Source organism: Cydia amplana, chromosome 4 (assembly GCF_948474715.1).
Source record: "Cydia amplana chromosome 4, ilCydAmpl1.1, whole genome shotgun sequence".
Taxonomy (NCBI): domain Eukaryota; kingdom Metazoa; phylum Arthropoda; class Insecta; order Lepidoptera; family Tortricidae; genus Cydia; species Cydia amplana.
In genome coordinates, this window is record NC_086072.1 from 19,359,904 (window position 1) to 19,385,727 (window position 25,824).

Sequence of the window (25,824 nt, forward strand, 5' to 3'; positions counted from 1 at the left end):
ATACTTTTCGTATAAAACAAAAGCTAAGTATTAGTGATATTTTTATTAAATAATTGGTTAATTTATTCAAATTACCAAAATTCTTAGAAGACAACTACTTACTACGTGTAAACTTGACATTATTCTATTCACAAGTAGAGTCCATACGTCACCTCACGGCACGTTTTAGTCGTTTTAGTCATTGGTGATAAGCAGATAAATCACATCAGACAGAATTCTCTAGTCTGTGCTAGTGCTTCAAGTAGAAAAGTTGTGGGTGGGAGAGCAAAGTTCTTTTTAGACTTTTTATTTGTTATGATTTATCGTTTAGTTCTGTAGGTCAAAATCCCACTGTAGCCAGAATTATCAATTAATTGTAGTTAAGTGAACGATGAACATCGATTTCTGAATCATAAGGAGTGGTTAAGCAAGCAAACGTAATCTTCGAAATCATTAACCGTGTTCAGTGATTCAAAATGAAGGGTGCTAAGCTGCTGAGTTCTGCTGGCCGCTGTGTCGCGGCTTCACCAGCATATGCTCGTCCTACCCCACGTTACAAGTGAGTACCACTACCACGTCCTCGATCCCTACGGAAACCAACCTTGGACTTTGGACCACGACCTTATTATAGGGCCATTCAATGCCATTATCACTGCTGGCATCCGTATACAGCCACAAATAGATGCCGTAACTCTGGAATTTGTCTCGGTTGCCCTTTACTGTCGCCAGCCAGTATGTTACGTATGTACACAATTTGGTTTTATACTTTTACTTGTTTTAAATTAAAATTATTGGCATGTAAACTAATTTAACCTCTAATTAAAAACCCAATAATAATGATATACCTATTAGTTATTTTCAATGTTATTCTTTTATAACAAAAAGAATATTATTCTTCGATATTTTAAATGGAATAAATCATTCATCTCAAATCATACATCAAAAGAAAAAAGAAGAAAGATCCAAATGTTTTGTTTGAGTTTATTTTATTAGTAAAATTATATCATCATGATCATATCTTGACATAATTTTTTTATACACCAATTGATCAATGGCATCGATTGACATGTCCATGTGGAAGAGTCTACGTCAATCAATAATTTCTACCTAGACAAAGCAAACCGGTCGACATCAACATAGAACAGTTGGCCACCAAGACTGCCTTAGCAGTGTTAAAGTGACATATTTGTTGTCTCCATAACTTACTTTCTACACAGCTGTACCACAGTATAATAAAGAGTACTATAGCTGGTCAACCAAATCTTGTCAGTAAAAAAAGGCGCGAAATTAAAATTTTCTATGGAACAATATCCCTTCGCGCCTACATTTTTCAAATTTGCCGCCTTTTTCTACTGTCAAGATCTGGTTGACCAAGTATAGCGTACAGTATAGACACTCCCTGCCTCCCGTTGAAAGTGCCGCCCACCCCTGCCCACCTGCTCTCGGTTACCTCACAGTTACCTTACAGTTACCTTACAATGTCTTATCTCACTCACACAAGCATGGTACGCGTTCACCTACACGAGCTTAGGCTGTGTGCGTAGGAACGCATTTGTTTCATACATTTGATCGCCAGTGTCCGAGGTGTGGCTGTACTGTAATATTGGGTGAATCAACTTTTTCTTGGCACTCATTGCCATGGTTATGTTCCCCTGGGTCACACTTTAAAACCTGATTTTTAGGCATTTAAATTCTCCGAACACGATTTTTTGTGAAACTTATAAACCCTTTCCATAGAGGGTTGTCTACCGAGCGTGTTAGAAGAAGGTGGTGGACAATGTCTTCTAACAATCTATGCTACTATTGTCTCTGGGACAGAATAACAACAAGAAATAGTTGATTTGATCCACCCATTTATTTATTGTATAAGTTCCAAATGATTGATGCCATTGTGAATGTTTATCATTTCATTCACTACTAATGCCGTCACTTAACCTTTGAAGGAATGTGTGTCATTGCATTTAATTCATATAACATTGAAAAAATACTATGCTATTGTTTGTACCATCGCCTACACTGTTAACTGACAGTTTGTAAACCTTATTACAAAAGGCATAAGGTCCACTGATGGACAGTTAAGAGTGTTGCTGTTTGTATTCCCAAATCAAACCATCATATTTCACTAAGTTGAGTCAATCTGCTCCCTTGCAAAATGGTGCCCTTTTAACATATATAAGACATACAAAATCGGGCTCATTTCGCCGCTGTTCGATAAATAAGACAAAACTTCGTGTAACTTCGTACCCCCCGGCGACACGAGCACGCTCGATAAAGTATTCTATGGCGGTTAAAAGGTTAAGAAAGCTTCTACACACTTGTAGAGTCAGACTAAGCTATCTCTGCATGGCATTTGCAATGACAAACTGTGGAAATGCCATAATTTAATTAACGCTGGATTCTGTTCAAATCTGGTTCAAATCGTTGCAAAGTTTAGATGGACTCTGTTATGTATAGACAATGAGGGTAGGTTTTGACAGTTGTGTACAAAGTGAGGTAGTTGTGAAAAACCAGTCTGTCAACGCGAACCTGGACCAGTGCATGTGCTTGGACCCTAAACTGTGAGTTATATCAGTGGCGACGAGAAAAACTAGGACAATAGTGTGCAATTACAGTGTAAAGTGTGTGATTTGAGTGAAAAACGCATAAAAGTAGGAAACACTGTGCAAAATGGGCATCAAGTTTGGGGAGTTTGATGTGGCACATGGTAACTGGAAAAATTACATAGAAAGGTTTGCTTTCTGTCTGCAGGCAGGTGAGATTGAAGATGACAGTAAAAAGAAAGCTAATTTATTAGCTGTGTGTGGTCCCGACTTGTATGATCTTATTATATCACTGACAGCACCAACTCAAATAAGGGGCATTTCATATGAAGCGGACAGGAAAAAAAAAGTGAGGTTCCCGAATTTGTTTATATTTGGTTTAGTTCTTCTTCTAGTAGGTATAAAACCGGACGCCAAATATTTTTTATATATGACGTTTATTTTAAAAATTATGAGCTTTTCAAAAATTACCGTAATTGAAATTCCGATTTTTTTAAACTCGAATATCGAATAATTTAAATATATAACTTATTATTAAACCAAGCGTTTTGTATAGAATTTTTAATGATCTTTTCAGCGAAGAAATCAATTTTGAAAAATAAATAAAAAATAATGGTTAAAACCGGAAGTAAACTTTTCGAAACTATTTTTCGAAAACTTTGACCAGTTTTTTTTTATTTATTTTTATCTCAAAATATAGCCCTAAGTATGTACAAAATACACTAGAAGTTGCAGAATGGGATCTCCATTGGTTAAGACAATAGGTCAATAAATGTACATACATGTCGCCCTGAGTGCGACGTACCGTACTGGTATACATGTCGCAGGGAAATGATCAAAACAGAGATTTGAACAAATCTCTAAGGGATATGATCAAATCACGCAGGATGTTAAAATGGCGAATCCATATCATCGTTTCCCTAGAAAAATTCAGTCATTTGACCAAATAACTGACTCTGTTTAGTGAAAAGACAAAATCGGCCAATAAACGCGAAACGCTTTTTCATTTCACTAGATTTGTTTAGGAATTTGACAAAATCCCTAACCACGACAGTAAGTTGACGAAACGAACTTAAAAAGTCAACTGGTTTTATCATTTCGCTAAACAAGTTTAGTGAAATGAGAAAGTCTCAACTGGAAGATGGTATATGGTGATTTGATTAAATCTCTGAACGGCGGTTTAGTGAAATGACGAAAGCAAGTACAGAATACAACAGTTTACTCTACAGTTAAGCGATTTGATCAAAGCTCTGACTAGATTAAGTGAAAATTTTTGAAAATATCGGCTGAAAAAATGAAAGAGACTTCTCTGCACAAATTTAAAGAGTTGCTAATCAAATCAAGCGTGTTGATGGACGTCCCTAAGGTAGACAGAGGTTCATTAGATGGAAGTAATGTACCGGGGATTGTTTTAAATAGGTATTTAAAATTATCCGTACCAAATCGGTACATCTGTCGGCATCATAATTTCAAACATTTTCACTTAATCTAGTCAGAGATTTGATCAAATCGCTTAACTGTAGAGTAAACTGTTGTATTCTGTACTTGCTTTCGTCATTTCACTAAACCGTTCAGAGATTTAATCAAATCACCATATACCATCTTCCAGTTGAGACTTTATCATTTCACTAAACCTGTTTAGCGAAATGATAAAACTAGTTGACTTTTTAAGTTCGTTTCGTCAACTTACTGTCGTGGTTAGGGATTTTGTCAAATTCCTAAACAAATCTAGTGAAATGAAAAAGCGTTTCGCGTTTATTGGCCGATTTTGTCTTTTCACTAAACAGAGTCAGTGATTTGGTCAAATGACTGAATTTTTCTAGGGAAATGATGATATGGATTCGCCATTTTAACATCCTGCGTGATTTGATCATATCCCTTAGAGATTTGTTCAAATCTCTGTTTTGATAATTTCCCTGCGACATACATACATATAGCACCTGTTTTACTTATAAGAACATGTATTCAGTAAGACTGCTGGTAAATTCTAATCATAACATAATGAAATAAGAAAGTCAACAATTCTAACCAGTTTATTTCATAATTTTTATTATTTTACAATAAGAATTATAAGCTAAACAGCTGCTATATGTATGTATACCAGTACGGTACGTCGCACTCAGGGCGACATGTATGTACATTTATTGACCTATTGTCTTAACTAATGGAGATCCCATTCTGCAACTTCTAGTGTATTTTGTACATACTTAGGGCTATATTTTGAGATAAAAAAAAATAAAAAAAAACTGGTCAAAGTTTTCGAAAAATGGTTTCGAAAAGTTTACTTCCGGTTTTAACCATTATTTTTTATTTATTTTTCAAAATTGATTTCTTCGCTGAAAAGATCATTAAAAATTCTATACAAAACGCTTGGTTTAATAATAAGTTATATATTTAAATTATTCGATATTCGAGTTTAAAAAAATCGGAATTTCAATTACGGTAATTTTTGAAAAGCTCATAATTTTTAAAATAAACGTCATATATAAAAAATATTTGGCGTCCGGTTTTATACCTACTAGAAGAAGAACTAAACCAAATATAAACAAATTCGGGAACCTCACTTTTTTTTTCCTGTCCGCTTCATATGAAATGCCCCATAAGTGAGGTTACCTTTACAACAATTGTTAGTAAGTTGAACAATCATTTCCACCCGAAGCCAAATGAAATTATCCAGTCTTATAAATTTCATACTAAGTATCAAGAGGAGGGGGAAAAGATTAGGGATTTCATAGCACAATTGAGGAAATTGAGCATCGACTGTAATTTTAAAGATTTGGATCGAACACTGCGGGATCGCTTAGTGTGTGGTATAAGGGACAAAGAAGTACAGAAGAAGTTGTTACAACAGGGTACATTGACATTTGATCAGGCTTGTGAGATTGCTTTGTCTCATGAGGCGGCAGGGATTGATTCAAGTATTATTGTTCCGGCTTCTTCTAGTCAAGTTTCTGGTGATTTAGAAGTACCAATGGAAGTAAATAAATTGACTAACAACATTGAAGTATAATGTACTACGTACATAGAACAGACGGCACGAACAAAATCAAGGTAGCAAGCGCGGTAGTGCGGGGCGCGAGGAGGGCGGCTAACTAGACATACGATGTCACCGTCGCAGACGCGACAATTGTTTATATTCTGCCTAAATAATTAGGTTCCTACGGGAACGTGGATGATACATTTTTTAATATTAAGATTATCAAGTTATATGAATATTGTCTGTTTATTTTTAGTTTATAAAATTCAATCAATTCAATTTCAATTAGGTCATGGTTAGGGTTAGGGGATGGTTAGGGTTATGGTCAATTTTAATTAGGTAAGTGTAGTATTTATTACACTTACCTCTGAGGTATGTACAGTCGCCATCAGATATATCGGAGCGGCCAGGGTGCTCACGAACATCTGAGCAGGCCTCTATTGTCATGGCGTTAGAGTGCATGTTCAGATATTTTTGAGCACCGTGGCCGCTCTGATACAACTGATGGCGACTGTACATATATTAACTGGTTCCAGGGGGGCATGGAAAGCTTTTTGCTTTTATAAAAAAAATTGCCGTATAGTTTTGTAGTAATATTATTTTTATTTAATTACCCTTAAACAATATAAGTTTTGTTAACTTTTGCCGCTTTGAGAAACGCCTTCCCGGACGGGTGGACGGACGGTAACCAGGTCTCTTCGCTGCGGTTGTTTTGGTCAAATTTTAACAATTTTTCCCTGTTTTGCGCCCCAGACGTGGAAAACTTGAATAAAATAAGACAAATTATCACTTTCAAAATACAAGGATAGTTTTTCATAGTTTACCTTTTTTCATCCATTAACTGTCAGTTCTTTTCTAAATAATGTGTACAAATATTATAGTGTGTCAAAGGTCTGTTTGATTTCAAACATAGACAGAGAGAGTCATACTATCTTTGTCTAACACTAGTACTAGCACCCAAAAGAAAAGGATGAGTATAGTTTTTTTTGTTCCTATTTACTGTCAAGATTTGGTTGACCCAGTATATATTCTGCTTTAAAAAGAAACATCACCTTTTACTATAGCTGGTCAAGCAGATCTTGTCAGTAGAAAAAGGCGGCAAATTTGATATCGTCCCATACAAAATTTGAATTTCGCGCCTTTTTTTACTGACAAGATTTCCTTGACCAGCTACATCCACACAATGTACACAATGTCACGTCTCTTAATTTTTAGTCTATGACAAATGACGCAACATGGCGTCCACTAAACATTTTGTTCAAATTAAGATTTAAAATGATTATAGAGTTACTTACCGATGGAAAGTTACTCCTTTGCACTTCGACGTATTGCTTGAATTATTAGTGCAATATCGCAGCACACACGAGAGCATATTTACCGAGTTTCTACACTGTTTCGTTTTAAAACAAATACGACTGCGTCGCTTTAGAATTCGCAAGCGACTGAGTGGCGTGCGGCCGGCCGGCCGCAGTTGAACGGAACACAGTAGTGATGGGCGATGTCTCCTCTATACGTTAGTAATAATAGCTCAATGACTAACAAAAGGAATGAAAGGCAGACAGAAAGGATGTCGTGTGTACGTTGTGGTAGACCCCATAGAGGCTACTGCCGGTTTAGATGGACCAAATGTCATGGCTGTGGCAAGACGGGCCATATTGAGGCGGTTTGTGACTTGAAATTAAAAGGAAATAATACACCAAAATCAGATTTTAATGGATTATATGAAGAAATTGCAGTTAATAATATGAGGCAAGAGAGTGCAGTACCAGCATTTATGATGGAAATAATGCTGAATGGAGTTAGGATAGATATGGAAGTGGACACCGGGTGCGCTTTCAGTCTCATAAGTGAGCAGACCGCTAAGATAGTTTGGCATGGCTCGCTCCCAGTATTTGATGATGTTGGGATTTCTTTAAAGACATGGACAGAGAACAGACTATGTATAATGGGTCAAGTGACAGTTTTAGTCCAGAATAAGGGGATGAAGAAAAACTTATCCATAGTTGTGGCTAAGGGCAACGGGCCAAGCTTGATTGGTCGGAATTGGTTCCGGGATCTAGGGATACATGTCCAAGGAGTACATAGTTTAGAGGTTGATAATGATGAATTGGCCACAACACTGAAAGAGATACAGAAACACTATGCAGGAGTTTTTCAGGAAGGATTAGGGAAATATACGGGGCCTGTCGTGTGTATTAGGCCAAAAGAAGGGGCAAAGCCAGTATTTTTTAAAAGCAGACCGGTGCCGTTCGCAATAAAAGGCCGAATTTACGAAGAGTTGGATAGGCTAGAAGCCGAAGGCGTTTTGGAGGCGACGTCGCATTCCGAATGGGCCACACCTATAGTTCCAGTACTTAAGCAAGATGGCAAGGTACGTCTGTGCGGGGATTATAGGGCAACAGTGAATGCCGTGACGGATACTGACACTTACCCCTTACCTACTCTCAGTGAAGCTTTTGCGGAATTACAAGGGGGAGTTTTATTTACGAAGATAGATTTGGAACGGGCGTACACCCAGGTTATGGTAGATGAGGAGACGGCGAATTTGCTAACTATTAATACCCCTAAGGGGTTATATAAAATGAAGAGACTACCCTTTGGGGTAAAGGCTTGTCCCGGCATATTCCAACGACTCATGTCAACGTTATTGGCTGGTATCCCTGGGGTAGCCGTACTGTTAGACGATATTGTGGTGACTGGCAATGGAGTGCAAGAACACAATAGGAGGCTTGAGGCAGTGCTTCAGAAGTTACAGGAAGCTGGATTGCGAGTGAATAAAAACAAATGTAAATTTGCTGCCAAGAGTGTGCAGTTTTTAGGTTTTATGATTGACGAATTTGGTATTCACCCGTGCGAGGAGAAAATTATTGAGATTGAGAAGACGCCAGCACCGCGTAACGTGAAGGAGCTTCAAGCATTCCTGGGTCTGATAAATTTTTATGATAGATTTTTGCCACACAAGGAATCGATTTCTGAGCCATTGTACAGATTACTGGATAAAGACGCAAAATGGAAATGGGGAAAATCACATCAAAATTCATTCGAAAAGCTAAGGAAAATGCTTTCCAGTAAAGATACTCTGGTGCATTATGACGTAAAAAAGAAACTTATTTTATCTTGTGACGCGTCACAGTACGGACTGGGAGCAGTATTAGAACACGAGATGGCTGATGGAAATATCAGACCCGTAATGTTTGCCTCGAGAACCATGAACGCACATGAACGTAATTACGCACAAATAGACAAGGAAGCGGCTGCTATAATATTTGGCTTGAAGAAATTTCATCAGTTTATAAGTGGTCGAAGAGTGATTATCAAGACGGATCATAAGCCTCTGTTGGGAATATTCGATTCAAAGAGACCTATACCCAACATTATATCACCTAGGATGTTAAGGTGGGCACTTCTTCTGAACTCTTATGACTATGAAATACAATATGTTGAGGGAAAAAAAATTGGAAATGCAGATGCACTCAGTCGATGGCCGGGTCCAGCAGGTACACCAACGCCGGAAGAAGATTTTTTAGGAATTCTACTAATAGAGGAGACACCCATTGAATTGGAGTTTTCTGCCATAGAAGTGGCTAACTTGACAAAAAAGGATAAGTTTCTCAGTAAAGTATTATATTGGATACGTAGCGGATGGCCTGGGAAGAGCGATGACGAGTATAAGGTTTACTGGCAAAAGCGAGACGAGTTTTCCATATATAAGGATTGCATTTTATGGGGAAATAGAGTGGTTATACCAGAGAAGATGCGAGGGAAAGTGCTGGAGGAGCTACATATGAATCACGACGGTATTGTGATTACAAAGGCAATGGCGAGAAGCTATTTTTGGTGGCCTGCGATGGATAAACAGATTGAAGACATGGTGAAGAGCTGTAACGTGTGTGCAGAAAATCGAAATATGCCATCTAAAGTTACCCATCATTGGATAAAGCCAGATAAAGCATGGTCTAGACTACACATGGATTACGCTGGGCCATTTCAAGGGAAGACATTTTTAATTGTAATTGACGCTTATTCTAAGTGGCCAGAGGTCAAGATCGTACCAGATATGAGTAGCTCTACGTTAATAAGAATATTGCGTGATGTTTTTGCGGAACAAGGTCTTCCAGATGTACTTGTAAGTGATAATGGAAGAAGTTTTGTTTCAGAGGAGTTCCGCAAATACTTAGAGTCCCAAGGGATCAGACAAGTTCTGTCCGCTCCTTACCACCCTGCGACCAACGGTCAAGCGGAGAGAACGGTGCAGACAGTCAAGGCTAAATTAAGGAAAATAACATCTGGACCATGGGAAGCGAGATTACCAGCGATACTGTATGGTTTACGTACCACACCAAACAGCGTCAATGATAAAACTCCGGCTGAGCTCCTGAACAACAGGCACTTTAGAACTAAGTTCGATAGATTGAACCCCCTGTCTTCCAGATGTGATGATAAGGAAAAAGTAATAGAGAAGAATAGTGAGACAAAAAACAGGGAGTTTAATACTGGACAGTCAGTGTACGTAAAGAACTACTGCGGTGAACCACGCTGGTTGAAAGGGACGGTGGAAAAGCGACTAGGAGTCTGCAGATACTTAGTGAAATGGAACGACAAGCTGTTAGTACGACACATCAATCAAATGCTTGGTTGCGGGGGGGAAGAACAACGGAAGGTCCCTGAGGCAACCGATGGTGCTACGGATGACGATGACGATGACGAGGATTCCCGAATCGCGATACCGTCGCCTCATCGTTGGGCGGATATCATAGGTGTATCCGGACCCCAGGACATCACTATACACGGAAACCTGCAAAATACTGCATCCAGCAGCCAAAAGCGTGCCAGACAGACCACATCCCCAGACTCACCTGATTATAAGAGAATAGCCCTAGCAGATAGCGGAAGTGAGTCAGAGCTGTCTGAATGTAGAGATGTAGAGACGGAGGATGAATAGTAAAAGTGTTAGAGTAGTGTAACCGTAGCATAGTGTAGTGTTAGGTAGTAGTGTTAGTGAACTTTATAAAATAGTGAACTCTCTTAATGGGGGAGGTATGTTATGTATAGACAATGAGGGTAGGTTTTGACAGTTGTGTACAAAGTGAGGTAGTTGTGAAAAACCAGTCTGTCAACGCGAACCTGGACCAGTGCATGTGCTTGGACCCTAAACTGTGAGTTATATCAGACTCTATTCATGTTGTTGAAAAACTTGTTACTGTCAATAAAAAAAAATTTAATCTTTCTGTGTCATATCTAAGGGCCTTGGCATGCAGTTCCCATCTGTCCCCTCTTTAAGAGTAGATGACTACTCTGGCATTGACCTGAGTAGGTTTAATTTTACACTCGCAATCAGTGTGTGAACACTAAATGCGAGTGTAAAATTAAACCTACTCAGGTCAATGCCTTGGGTATTTTCTGTCTTTGCAATTAAGTATATCAACAAAAATTCTTTGCCCTAGTAACGATGGTGGACGTCGCACAGAGGCAACAAAGGCAGTTCAGAAAGAGCGCCCCGGACCACGCTCAAGCGACTCGTTCACATTGAACCTGTTCCGAGGAGCCCTAGAGACCTCAACAGTGTTCCCGTACCCTGAGCCGCTGGCTGAAGATCAGAGACAGGTGTTGGCTGAGCTTGTGCCACCAGTTGAGAAGTTCTTCCAAGAGGTATATTTGGGATTTCATTTTTTAAATTTTTCTTCAAGTGATTTTTTTTTGTGAAAATGGGGATTACAGGTTGTTAAGAACTTGACTCCCACGCACCTGCTGTTACTCACCTACATACGCTACGTTAGCCGCATTCCCTCGGACTCTATGCTTATTTACCACCATAATAGTAAACATAAAGAAAAATTGCAGTATTTTTTTCATTTTTATTAGGTACTTGTATAACGCGAGGAAGAAGGGATACAGAAGGCTGCAGCGATAACTGCCCCCCTTGTTTTCAGTTATGTTTGCAGCTTACTGTACATTGACTCTTTTACATACTTGGATGTCTCATAATCCGACATTGAGATATATCGAGGAATAATCATATATTTACAAACAAGATATATACAGTGTATTACTAAAAGAAATTAAAAACTAGCTTAAATCTAAAATAGGCCCTTGAGGCATTGTACCAAGGATGCTGGCGACATTTCCTCGCTGTATCGCAATGCTGATAGATATATCTGATAATGGCACAAACTTTATCGGTGCACAGGTGAACGACCCCGCGAAGAACGACCATGACGCGAAGATCGAGCCCAACACGCTTGCCGGTCTTTGGGACCTCGGTGCCTTCGGCCTGCAGGTGCCTTGTGAGCTTGGCGGTCTAGGTCTCAGCAACACTCAGTACGCGCGTCTTGTCGAGGTAAGTGTCTGCTTAGTATATTAACCAGAACAATAAAATACTCGAACTTTTGTTGACAAGTTTTTGCTGTTTATATTTACTTATTAAGAGTAACCAGAGTTCGTACTTATGTGATAAAGATCACTTAATGTTTTAATACTAATTCTATAATTTACTAATTTAATGTATCAAACTCAATCAAACTGGTCAAAAATCAGTTGCTCAGTCAATAGCTAACTAAAGGTTCCGTCACACAGGCGAGTTTTCCGGGCGGGGCGTGAGCGGGGCGCGCCGGTTTTACATCTAAAACGCTCACGTCCCGCTCACGCCCCGCCCGGAAAACGCGCCTGTGTGACGGAACCTTTAGCTGTTCTAGGCTTACTTCAAAGAGTAGTATAATATATATATATATATATCATATGAGAGCTTACTTCCTGTAATCCAGGTAGGTACGATATGCAACAGCCACAGATAGTTTTCTGAAGTAGCAAGCAGTTGCGTAGCTTGAACTAATCTATACGTGGGCGAAGTCGCATCAAGATAATAAAAATGTGTGGCGAGGGACCACTTCGACCACGCCTAGCTACGCCACTGGCAAGATCTAGATGAGAAGCCTATGACCACTAAAATGTTTTCAGCAAGTAGGCCACGCATCTACAGAATGCTTTTAAACAACATCGATACTTTACGGACTCATTCAATATAGGCTGATGATAATCTTGGGCTTACTTTCTATAATCCGAGGGGCCAACAGTTGTACATTTCAAACAAAGACTATAATAAATCTCAAATAGGGGCCCAAATGTAGCCAAATATGCGTCAGGCATTCACTGTCTTACGAATTAGAAAAGAGTAGAGAGGATAAAAGTGTTACGCCCACTGTGAATTTTGTTCAGCAAAAATAGGCTTATGCATTTACATTTACACGTCAACCTAGGTTTAGAATAATATCTAGGCAGATAATGAACGTCTGTTTTACCTAGATCGTCGGCGCTCACGACTTGGGTGTCGGCATCACGCTCGGAGCTCACCAGTCCATTGGCTTCAAGGGTATCCTGTTGTTCGGAACCCCAGAACAGAAACAGAAGTACCTCCCCAGAGTAACTGGTGGGGAGTATGCTGCGTTCTGCCTCACTGAGCCCTCTTCAGGGTCTGATGCTGGCTCCATCAAGTAAGCAAAACATCTGATGTTTCAAAAATAATCTAATATTAGGGTAGGATAAAAAAGGTGAAGGTTTAATATAAGGTCAATGTGGATAATTCCGTCATAGGGACTATTCCGTCCATTAGCGTTTTTCTCGAAAAACGAACAAAATTGATAATTTCATCGTCAAAGCAGGTATTGCTTTTACTTCAGCCAGTCAGCAATCAAAAGTAAATGGGTTTTTTCTCCTACGATTTAAAATTAAAGAAATATACGCTCGTCGACGGAATAGTCCCTATGACGCCAGATTGGCCTTAATAAGAATCCATTTAATGATCAATTTTCGCTTGTGGTCTATTTAACGCTCTCTCTCTCTGTACTGTACCACGCGGCGCAAAACCACTTTTACTCTAATGGCGTTACTCATAAACGTCTGCTGAGTTAATCAGCTGATGATCATCGTTTGCCCCTCTCTATGGCATAAGGAGAGATAGGGACAAACGACGATCATCAACTGATTAAGTTAGCAGCCGTTTATGATTAGATTAGATTTATTTATTTCACAACATATGATTACAGTACAAATAACATTAATGTCAATTTATAAGAATCTATATTGTGATGAATTAATGATGAATCCCTATGATTCCCCTGTTCTTGAACTTGGCATACTAGAATGCATCTCATGAATTGGGTTGTTGGTCGGTTCGCGATTCATTCTTACCCAAAAAAAGGGATATATCTTTAGATATGTCTCTGCTACTCCACTTTGTGTGTACTGCAAAGTGGCGTACTCTCATGTTGGAGGCCAAGACTCATTTTGGGTCATCGTGCCAGCCAAGTATGTCTCTGCTAAATCACATTTTCCAATCATCTTATTTAGTACTAGCGACCCGCCCCGGCTTCGCACGGCTTAACAAATTATACACCTAAACCTTCCTCAAGACACTATTGATAGGTGTAACCCGCATGAAAATCCGTTCAGTCGTTTTTGAGTAACAAACACACTGACAGACGCGGCGGGGACTGTTTTATAAGGTGTAGTGATAAATTGTAATTTGTAAACAGGACGCGTGCAATCCAGCAGCCAGATGGCACGTGGAAGCTGAACGGCTCCAAGATCTGGATCAGCAACGGTGGAACCGCGGAGGTGATGACCGTGTTCGCGCAGACACCTGTCCAGAAGGACGGGAAGACCGTCGACAAGGTAACTGCTAGTGTGAGCTGTAACATGACATAACAGGACGAGTGTGAGGTGTAACATGACATAACAGGACGCGAGCAGTCCGATGGTTGGGAGCTGAACGGCCCCAAGATCTGGATCAGCAACGGTGGAACCGCGGAGGTGATGACCGTGTTCGCGCAGACATCTGCCCAGAAGGACGGGAAGACCATCGACAAGGTAACGATAAAATGCAGATTACAAATTATAATTTACTAGCGACCCGTCCCGGCTTCGCACGGGATAACAATTATACATAAACCTTCCTCTTGAATCACTCTATCTGTTAAAAAAAACGCATCAAATTCCGTTGCGTGGTTTTAAAGATCTAAGCATATATAGGGACAGCCAGCGGGAAGCGACTTCGATTTATACTATGTAGTGATACCCTCGACAAAATCATAACAGTGTAAAAGTTCAAATCCACTTAATAAATATTGTACAGTCAGCAGCAGAAGTTGCTAAACGGGCGAGGTGTTCAAAATTACCTTGACACGCTCTTATTCTCTTAACAATAAAGTCGCGTCCAGTTTCATTGGTAGAAATCGAGCAAGTAAAAGTTAACGATTACAGAAAAGAATACTTCCAGACATAAAAGTTAATAATAAAAAGACGATCGATATGTGATATCTGATATCGATATGACTATGCAAATACAAACAGCGAAACTAACGTACAGTAATAATCTTATCTATAGTCCGGTTCGAGAATTGGCACCGATTCCGAAGTTCATAGTACAAATACGTGTTTTTGGTTTAGATATATGAATTGTTCAATGTCAACGTCTATTATTAGTTACCTATTAACAAGCGTTTCTTTCTAGGTCAAATATTTTTATATATTTCTATTGACCACGCAAAATGTTCCGAAATGATTATGTCAAAATGAATGGGGAATCGGACAGATAAATGAGATAAATCAAATTTATTACTTTTTTCGGCCTCGCGGCCTAAGAACAGATTTTTTTTTTCTATTTATCATAGCGTTCAAGTTCAATATTTTAACCTTAACGTGGTATTCCACGTAAACAACACACTGAACAAATGGAATAAGGGATATTCATATTTATTTATTGCAACCATGGTATTATAGATTATAGATATTAAAAGATCTGTGTAGTTCAACATGGACCTTGTGAGGGCATAGCAATAAAACATGCATACTTAGGATCTAATCTTACAGCAGCAGTTACAAGGTACAGTGATAATGATAAGGGACCACTGAAAAAAAAATTAGGAAGATCCACAAACACTTTCGAACCTCATGTACATATATTATGAATAAAGTCAGCAGAGGGATGTTCAGTATATAAATTCGAGGACCGCTTCCGTTTCTTCAGGGTTGCAGCCCCATTGGTGGAGAACCACTGGTTTAGGATATTCCACTCACTTCCACAACTAAATTAAACATCCTATATCTCACAATTATGGAATTTTATAGCATTTTCGATTTGTATTTTAAAGTACTGGACTGTACTGGAGGGCTCGGGTCTCTTTTTCTTTATTATATTATATGTGGCATTATCTATTAAAAATGTCCTTATTTTCGATGGCGCTTACGCCGTACAGCGCCGCGAGTGGTTGTATTTTGCTCGTTAGAGTCTGTGCGGAAGGAGAAGAGTCGTGGAATGTATGGGGCCCAATAGAAGCGCCATCGACAATAAGCTCTCTTTTCATAGATAACGTCACAAATCTCAGTGTCATCTTCAATTTCCTCGCGTTGTCCCGGCATTTTGCCACGGCTCATGGGAGCCTGGGGTCTGCTTGGCAACTAATCCCAGGAATTGGCGTGGGCAATCGTTTTTACGAAAGCGACTGCCATCTGACCTTCCAACCCAGAGGGTAAACTAGGCCCGTATTGGGATTAGTCCGGTTTCCTCACGATGTTTTCCTTCACCGAAAAGCGACTGGTAAATATCAAATGATATTTCGTACATAAGTTCCGAAAAACTCATTGGTACGAGCCGGGGTTCGAACCCGCGACCTCCGGATTGCAAGTCGCATTTTACCCAAAGGGTAAAAACGGGACCCTATTACTAAGACTCCGCTGTTCGTCCGTCCGTCCGTCCGTCCGTCTGTCATCAGGCTGTATCTCACGATCCGTGAGTTGAAATTTTCACAGATGATGTATTTCTGTTGCCGCTATAACAACAAATACTAAAAACAGAATAAAATAAAGATTTAAGTGGGGCTCCCATACAACAAACGTGATTTTTGAACGACGTTAAGCAACGTCGGGCGGGGTCAGTACTTGGATGGGTGACCGTTTTTTTGCTTGTTTTGCTCTATTTTTCGTTGATGGTGCGGAACCCTCCGTGCGCGAGTCCGACTCGCACTTGGCCGGTTTTTACATATCTCAGTGTATATCCTAGAATTTATTAACATTTGACTATGACAGGTGACAGCGTTCATCGTGGAGCGCTCCTTCGGGGGCGTGTCATCCGGCCCCCCGGAGAACAAGATGGGCATCAAGTGCTCCAACACCACTGAGGTGTACTATGAAGACGTGCCCGTGCCCAATGAAAACGTATTGGGAGGCGTCGGCAACGGATTCAAGGTGAGTGAACTTTGCCACGGCCACAGACAAGACATCCTCTAGACTGAGCATAGTAACGCTACCCCCTCTGCCACTCATACGGTAGTTTTACTCCATCTTCGAGTCAATCCCATGCCGTGATTGGTCCGTGTCTTTGAACGGACCAATCACGGCACGGGATTCGCTCACCTCGTCCCCCCGCACCCCCGTATTTTTGGCAGCATCGGTTTCATGAAATAATTGCTCTAAACTCAGTCTAGAGGATTCCTAGTCTATGGCCACGGCTCATGGGAGCCTGGGGTCCGCTTGGCAACTAATCCCAGGAATTGGCGTGGCCACTACTTTTTACGAAAGCGACTGCCATCTGACCTTCCAACCCAGGGGGTAAACTAGGCCTTATTTGGATTCGTCCGGTTTCTTCGCGATGTTTTCCTTCACCGAAAAGCGACTGGTAAATATTAAATGATATTTCGTACATAAGTTCTGAAAAACCCATTGGTACGAGCCGGGGTTTGAACCCGCCATCTACGGATTGCAAGTCGCACGCTCTTAAAGGTAGGCCACCAACGCAAGTAGGTAATGAAAACGTGTTGGGAGGTGGCAACGGATTCAAGGTGAGTGAACATTGATGAAAAAAGATAGTGTCTTCAAGATTATGAGTTTCACTATACTTGCCGCTAATAATGCTATCATTTACTCTTGTTAAGACCAAACTAGAGATGGCATTATGACCTGAGATTAGTCATAACTACAAACGTACGCATTACGCATAAATATACGTAGATTGTTTTGTTTTAGAAATACAAATGCTATATAAGCACAATTGTTAATAATGCGACCATTATATTTGGGACTTTTTTAACGTTTTTATTTAAACTAACGAATGAAACAATAGATATTATCTGAGTTTTTTTTTTGCGATTATTTCGAACTATTTCTACCCGTGGGTTCGTCTGCGTAGGTAGAATGACGATTTCCTTGACAATAACAATGTCCTTCTAAAATTGATTTAAATTGCTTCAGCGGTTTAAGTGTGAAAAGATAACAGACAGACAGAGTGACTTTTATTTGATTGATATGGTATACTTAATTTAGATTACACAACAGTAGGTATGATTGTGTAATCATAGTTGTTGACTTATTGCCAATTGATACGTTGTATCATAATGCGGTAATACATTCATTAAGCACCGCATTGTAGACATACTTCCGGATGCGAAGTTGAGTGTCTGCAGATTAGTTTTAGATAATATAGATTTATTATATTACATTTGTCTTAACGGATGCATAACCAAGCCCTTTATAGAATAATTGATTTCGAACCGGATTAGGAAAACAAAGCTTGTTCCATATACAAAATCTATGCTGTATACTATATGTACCATGTACCAAATATTGTATTCGTATTAAGGTACAGTTAAGACTTTGAATGTTTATGCACGTTTGAACACAAACAGCTCTATCGCTGCATGCGTATGCTGCTGATAGCATCATCTATATGCAGCCGTCAGCATCTATATGCTTAACATAATTAGCACAAAAAACCTTGACAAAGTTGACCTTGCATTACCTTAACTTATTAACCCTTTTCATGACTTCACGAAAAAATACTACAATGTGGTTCGTTTTCTATTTCATCAAATCCCACCCCACGTGTAATGTAATCGTGTTTATTGTTTTATCAGGTTGCGATGAACATCCTGAACAACGGCCGCTTCGGTATGGGCGCCGCCCTGGCCGGCACACAGCGCGCGGCCATCAAGCAGGCTGCTGAACACGCAGCTACCCGTGTTCAGTTCGGCAAGAAGCTGATCGAGTTCGGCACCATCCAGGTACATATGTCGCTTATACACAGGTGTAACCGCTCTACAATACCATTATGTAATGGCTTCGGTATGGGCGCCGCCCTGGCCGGCACACAGCGCGTCGCCATCAAGCAGGCTGCTGAACACGCGGCTACCCGTGTGCAGTTCGGCAAGAAGCTGATCGAGTTCGGCACCATCCAGGTATGTATGTCGCTTATACAACGGTGTAACCATTCTACAATACCATTATGTAATGGCTTCGGTATGGGCGCCGCCCTGGCCGGCACACAGCGCGCCGCCATCAAGCAGGCTGCTGAACACGCCGCTACCCGTGTTCAGTTCGGCAAGAAGCTGATCGAGTTCGGCACCATCCAGGTATGTCGCTTATATAACGGTGTAACCGCTCTACAATACCATTATGTAATGGTCATTTTGGTATGGGGCCGCCCTGGCCGGCACACAGCGCGCCGCCATCATGCAGGCTGCTGAACACGCCGCTACCCGTGTTCAGTTCGGCAAGAAGCTGATCGAGTTCGGCACCATCCAGGTATGTCGCTTATACAACGGTGTAACCGCTCTAGAATACCATTATGTAATGGTCATTTTGGTATGGGGCCGCCCTGGCCGGCACACAGCGCGCCGCCATCATGCAGGCTGCTGAACACGCCGCTACCCGTGTTCAGTTCGGCAAGAAGCTGATCGAGTTCGGCACCATCCAGGTATGTCGCTTATACAACGGTGTAACCGCTCTAGAATACCATTATGTAATGGTCATTTTGGTATGGGGCCGCCCTGGCCGGCACACAGCGCGCCGCCATCAAGGAGGCTGCTGAACATGCCGCTACCCGTGTTCAGTTCGGCAAGAAGCTGATTGAGTTCGGCACCATCCAGGTATGTATGTCGCTTATACAACGGTGTAACCGCTCTACAATACCATTATGTAATGGTCATTTTGGTATGGGCTCGACTTAGCCATCATACAAATTGCCGAACTCTTCGTATCATCTAGGTATGTCAATAACACTACTGTTTAACTTCTCTATAACTCCATAATGTAACGGGTGCTCCGATGTGAGCGCAACTGAGCCATCGGGCAGACTGTCGAATTCTTCTTATTTACCATCTAGATATTTTATCCGCTGTGTAACCGCTCTACAACTCCATTAAGTATGGCATCATTATGTACAGGCGACAATCAACATCGTAGAACAACGTACACAACAGTTTAACCGACCTACTATACCAATATTATATTATGACTGTTTCAGCCATCTGGATATTCTGGATGAAAAATTTAGGGGTGGATTGTGGCGATTCGAAAAAGATCTGTGGGGATGTATTCGATTATCGAGGCCATTTATCTAATATTTCCTTTCGTGGTTTTAAAGTGACATATTGTGACCGTAAGTGTTTCTTTTTTAGGAAAAACTGGCTCGTATGGCGATGCTCCAATACGTGACGGAGTCGCTCGCGTACATGGTGTCCGGTAACATGGACACGGGCGCTAAGGACTACCACCTTGAGGCTGCTATTAGCAAGGTGTGTATAAAAATTGGTTTACTTTGGCTAGTGACTTAAAATTGCTTTAAATAAATGGTTAATTATACAGGGAAAAATTTTAATCACCAGCCATACTGTACAACTTTTATTATAGCCTCCTGAGACCCAGAAGCATTTGTTTTGTTTTTGAATTTGGAACCCTTAGTTACTCAATGAAAGTTCCAAATATTTTTCGGAATATGTACAAAAATGTATACATATTTCATACATTCCGGCTAATGTGATGCCGCTTCGCACGGGTTACACAAAACCTTATAAAAATTATATACCTAAACCTCCCTCAAGAATCATACTATTGATACTGGTGAAAACTGCATGAAAACCCGTTCAGTAGTTTCTGAGTTTATCGCGAACATACATACACACAGCGCGCGGCGGGGGACTTTGTTTTATAAGGTACTAGCGACCCGCCCCGGCTTCGCACGGGTAGTTCAACGAATTTACACAAAACCTTTACAAACTTTACACCAAAACCTTCCCCAAGAATCACTCTATTAATAGGTGAAAACCGCATGAAAATCCGTGCAGTAGTTTTTGAGCTTATCGCGAACATACAGACGGACAGACGCGGCACAGGACTTTATAATATGTATGTATGTATTGATAGTGATTTCATAGATAATGTATAGAAATATTAATCAATGTTTATTTCTAGGTGTTCGCATCAGACTCGGCATGGACGGTGGTAGACGAAGCCATCCAAATCCTCGGCGGTATGGGCTTCATGAAGGGCACAGGATTGGAGCGTGTGCTTCGTGACCTGAGGATCTTCCGTATCTTTGAGGGCACCAACGACATCTTGCGTCTCTTCGTGGCATTGACAGGTATTGACTAATGATATGCCTTATCTCGTTGACATAAGGTTTAGAAAAGGTCACAATCTGTAGGTTTTATGAAGGGCACTGGATTGGAGCGTGTGCTCCGTGACCTGAGGATCTTCCGTATCTTTGAGGGCACCAACGACATCTTGCGTCTCTTCGTGGCATTGACAGGTATTGACTAATGATAGGCCTTATGTCGTTGACATAAGGTTTAGAAAAGGTCACAATCTGTAGGTTTTATGAAGGGCACTGGATTGGAGCGTGTGCTCCGTGACCTGAGGATCTTCCGTATCTTTGAGGGCACCAACGACATCTTGCGTCTCTTCGTGGCATTGACAGGTATTGACTAATGATAGGCCTTATGTCGTTGACATAAGGTTTAGAAAAGGTCACAATCTGTAGGTTTTATGAAGGGCACTGGATTGGAGCGTGTGCTGCGTGACCTGAGGATTTTCCGTATATTTGAAGGCATTAATTATGGTGTATAAATCGACTATACTATAAAGGAACCATTAGACATGATTCTAACTTTAATTAGACATATACGAGGGGCGTTCAAAATATTCTCGGTATTGATATCTTACGACCTCTTCTAAAATTTCTTTCGTTACTGGCCGCTAAGGTTTATTCATTGACATTAAAAAAAAGTATAATTCGAACCGAGATGGTCTTTTGTTTTTCTGCAATTGCTGAACAAACATGAACATCATGTGCGAATTGACAATGTTAACTAAATTAGAACATCGATGCGTGATAAAACTCTTGACAAAACAGGGTAAAAATCAAAAAACCATAAAAGAGGAAATGGTTTGTGTTTACCGTGAGTCTGCTCCTTCTTTATCTACCAGTCAAAAGTGGTCAAGCGAGTTTAAACGCGGAAGGGAGAGTATTGAAGATGACCCTAGACCTGGCCGGCCTGTAGTAGCTACTTCACAAGAAAATATTGATAAAGTGGAAAAACTTATATTGGAAGATGGTCGAGTGAAGGTAAAATCTATAGCACAAGTAACCAATCTCTCTATTGGTACCGTACATGATATTATACATGACCATCTTAATATGTCAAAAGTAAGTGCAAGATGGGTTCCGCGAATGCTGACTCGGCTTCAAAAAGACATGCGTGTAGCTTGTTGTTCCGATTTTATTGACCTGTGCGGTGAAAATCCTGATGAGGTGCTGCAAAGAATAGTTACTGGAGATGAAACCTGGGTTCATCATTATGACCCAGAGAGTAAGCAAGAGTCCATGCAGTGGCACATTAAGGGTTCAGCTCATCCCAAGAAGTTCAAGGTCATCCCTTCAGCTGGCAAGGTCATGGCCACGATATTTTGGGATTGTGAAGGAGTATTACTAATCGATTATAAAGAAAAAGGTGTAAATATCACAGGACAGTACTACGCTAACATTCTACGTCAATTAAAGGATGTAATTAAAGAAAAGAGGCGAGGAAAGTTAACCAAAGGTATTCTGCTTCTGCATGACAACGCCCCCGTCCATACTGCTCATATTGCCAAGGCAGCTATTGTTGAATGTGGGTTTAAAACTGTTACTCACCCACCGTATAGTCCGGACTTAGCCCTCAGCGACTTCTTTTTGCTCCCCAATCTTAAAAAGGATCTGCGTGGAAATAAATTTTCTGACGATGAAGCATTGAAGGCGGCAGTGGAGGAGCATTTTTACACGAAAGATAAAAAATATTTTTACGAGGGATTAAAAAAAATAATTGATCGATCTTTTAAGTGTATGAACATAGGGGGGGAGTATATTGAAAAATAAAAATATCAAACTTTTCGTACTTGTTTGTTTTCATTCTCATACCGAGAATATTTTGAACACCCCTCGTAGACAGTAGGAAGATCGAGTTTCTTTTTGACCCAGTTTTTAACTTCCCAAGAAGGAAGAGTGAAGGAATTTAACGTGTGTAATCTTTTTGCGTGATTGCGTCTGACTTTGTGGCGTCCAGGTGAATAAAACGATTTAGTTTTGGTCACAATTTTTTCCATCTATCTGTATCTAAGGTAAAACGTTAATTGATCACGCGTTTCTGTCTGCAGGCATCCAATTCGCCGGCTCCCATCTCCAAGAGCTCCAGCGCGCCTTCAAGAACCCTACCGCCAACCTCGGCCTCATCTTCAGCGAGGCCGGCAAGCGCGCCGGTCGCGTCGTCGGCCTCACCTCCACCGCCGACATCAGTCCTCTGGTGGCGGATCAACTACGCCCTGCTTCTAGGGAGCTGGCGAAGTGTGTGGATGCGTACGGACAGACCATTGAATCTACGTTGGTCAAGTACGGCAGGAAGGTTGTCGATGAACAGGTAACAACTGTTGATAATACCCTTCGATGCCTTTATACTATGTGTTGGGGCTGTCCTAAGACAGAAAGGTCACTCCATAATTTCTAGTCTTCGGTGTACTCTCTACTGCTGACATCAGTTCTTTAGTGGAAAATCATTTGAGCCCAGCTTCTAAGAAGTTGGCGAAATGTGTGGATGCGTACGGACAGACCATTAAATCTACGTTGGTCAAGTACGGCAGGAAGGTGGTCGATGAACAGGTAAAAACCGTTGATAATACTCGTCGATGCCTTTATACTATGTGTTCCTAAGACAGAAAGTTAACTTCATAATTTAATAGTCTTCGGTCTATACTCAAAGTGCTGACATCAGTTCTTTAGTGCCTTTAGTGGCAAATCAGTTGAGCCCAACTTCTAGGGAGTTGGCGAAGTGTTTGGATGCGGACGGACAGACTATTGAATCTACATTGGTCAAGTACGGGAGGAAGGTTGTCGATGAACAGGTAAAAACCGTTGATAATACTCGTCGATGCCTTTATACTATGTGTAGGGGCTGTCCTAACACAAAAAGGTCACTCCATAATTTATCGTCTTCGGTCTATACTGAAAGTGCTGAGATCAGGCCTTTGGTGGCGGTTCAATCGTGCCCGGGTGTTACGGAATTGGTTAAATTTGTTGATGTTTATGGATAGGCCATTGAGTCGACATTGGTCAAGTATGGAAGGAAGGTTTGGGATGAACAGGTAAAAACCGTTTATAATACCCGTCGATGCTTCTATACTTAGTGTAGAGGGTGTCTTAAGGCAGAACAGTCGTGAAAAATTGGACTCCCAACATCTTTATTCGTCGTTATACACTCAACTGTTGATATTAGTCCCTTGTGGTAGCCAGCCGGTTGCATCAGGCTACTAAGAGCTGGCTGAACATCTTGTTGCGTTAGACAGACCATTGAAATCCAGCTCTAATCCAAAACCTTATTTCATTCGTAAATGATATTTTTTAAGGACTGAATTTATATTCAATTCAATGTTATGTTATTTGGGATAATAATCCCAAATTTAGCTTCACGAAGAACTTTTTTCCGTATTACAACTTTCACTAGAAATTTGAAATAAATCCTACATTGCTCGTCCACAGTTCGTCCTGAACCGCCTAGCGTCGGCCGCCATCGACGTGTACACGACGGCCGTGGTGCTGTCCCGCGCGTCCCGCGCCACCAAGCTCGGCCTGCCGTCCGCCGCACACGAGGTCAAGCTCGCCGAGGCCTGGGCCTACGACGCCTTAGGTAGATCACTTCAAATAATACATATAGTGCGTCAAGCAAATCTTGTCAGTAGCAATGTACTGCAAATTAAAGTAGGGTAACACCATGTAACACTCAAAGAGCAGAATTGCGCTAAGAAAAGCAGCAATGTACATCGAACCAAAATGTGTTTATTTTTCCTCCCTTCATACGTCAGTTCGAGTGAATTATCATAACCTCAAATTTTAGTAATGTTTACCGTCAACGAGCATGATTGTACATTGTAGGCACCTTAGCTTTGCTTGAGGTCATGCATAATCTTGGTATTTAATGGTGACAGCAGAAATTTCTTTTGAAATAGAAACGATTCAGAATATAAACAATAAGATGATAGCTGTCATTCACGATCCACATTCCACAGATAACACACAGATGACACGCGATTTTGGAATTATTCGAACACAGTGTTGCTAACCCGCGATTTTTCAAATTTGCCGCCTTTTACTACTGACAAGATTTGGTTGATCCAGTATAGCATCTATATTCCTCTCCCTATAATGTTGATGTTGAAGACCGGTGCTGCGCTTTAAAGACTGTTAAGCGAGACATGTCAGCGTATGAAATCGACTACCATGCCTGGGAAACCTTAGATGAAGACCGTGATGGATGGCGCAAGCGTGTTGTGGAGGGGAAAAGGCTATGCGACCAAGCCTGGTTTAATGCTTTTCTCAAAAATGGACGGCAAAGTCGACGTTGCCGGTTAAAAAATAGGTCGCGAAGTGCGTAGTTTATGGTCATTCAAAAAATTAAAAAGTTAAAAACATTGCAGTCTCGATTTCGGGACTGCAATGTCGCATACAAATTCCATTATTTAACGAGTTCCAAACTTTTTAAAACTTTAAATGGCCATATCAAATGAAGGCATAGGTCCCTTAAACAGCCAAACAGATGATCAGCACTTATTATTATAAAGCCTATAACAGACTATCGCACCGCACCGCGACCTTGGAGCGTCGCACCCATAAGTGAGAGCGAGAAACAGATATCTCTTTCTCGCTCTCACTTATGGGTGCGACGCTCCAAGGTCGCGGTGCGGTGCGATAGTCTGTTACAGGCTTAATGTTGGTACCGCGACTATTTAGGTGTCTCAAATAGGTTGGCGTATTTTCAGCAGAAAAATACACTTCTTTTTTTTTTAAGGCGGCAAGCTAATTTTTTTAATGGTTGTATTTTTTTCTGTGAAAATTAATGGAAAATTAGAACGTTGCTTCTGTAAGTTCTGTAAAATATTTCTATTTCTTGCACCATTTTTGAGAAAAGCACTATATATGACTCGGCTGGAAGGCTACTTGCTGGCTTCGGATTCAATTAAACGGACTCCCAAGGTCGT

At 40.8% G+C, this 25,824-nt stretch overlaps 1 protein-coding gene across 1 annotated transcript; it reads left to right on the forward strand.

The window, feature by feature from the left end:
- Positions 1 to 225: 225 nt before the first annotated feature.
- On the forward strand, positions 226 to 24,969 carry LOC134647548 (very long-chain specific acyl-CoA dehydrogenase, mitochondrial). The gene is made up of 12 exons (XM_063501901.1): positions 226 to 538; positions 10,941 to 11,145; positions 11,684 to 11,833; positions 12,796 to 12,983; positions 14,025 to 14,163; positions 16,576 to 16,734; positions 18,399 to 18,545; positions 19,941 to 20,057; positions 20,734 to 20,902; positions 22,954 to 23,213; positions 24,329 to 24,476; positions 24,965 to 24,969. Exons 1-12 carry the CDS (start codon positions 456 to 458, stop codon positions 24,967 to 24,969), a joined length of 1,770 nt encoding a protein of 589 aa, XP_063357971.1. The 5' UTR covers positions 226 to 455.
- Positions 24,970 to 25,824: the final 855 nt, after the last annotated feature.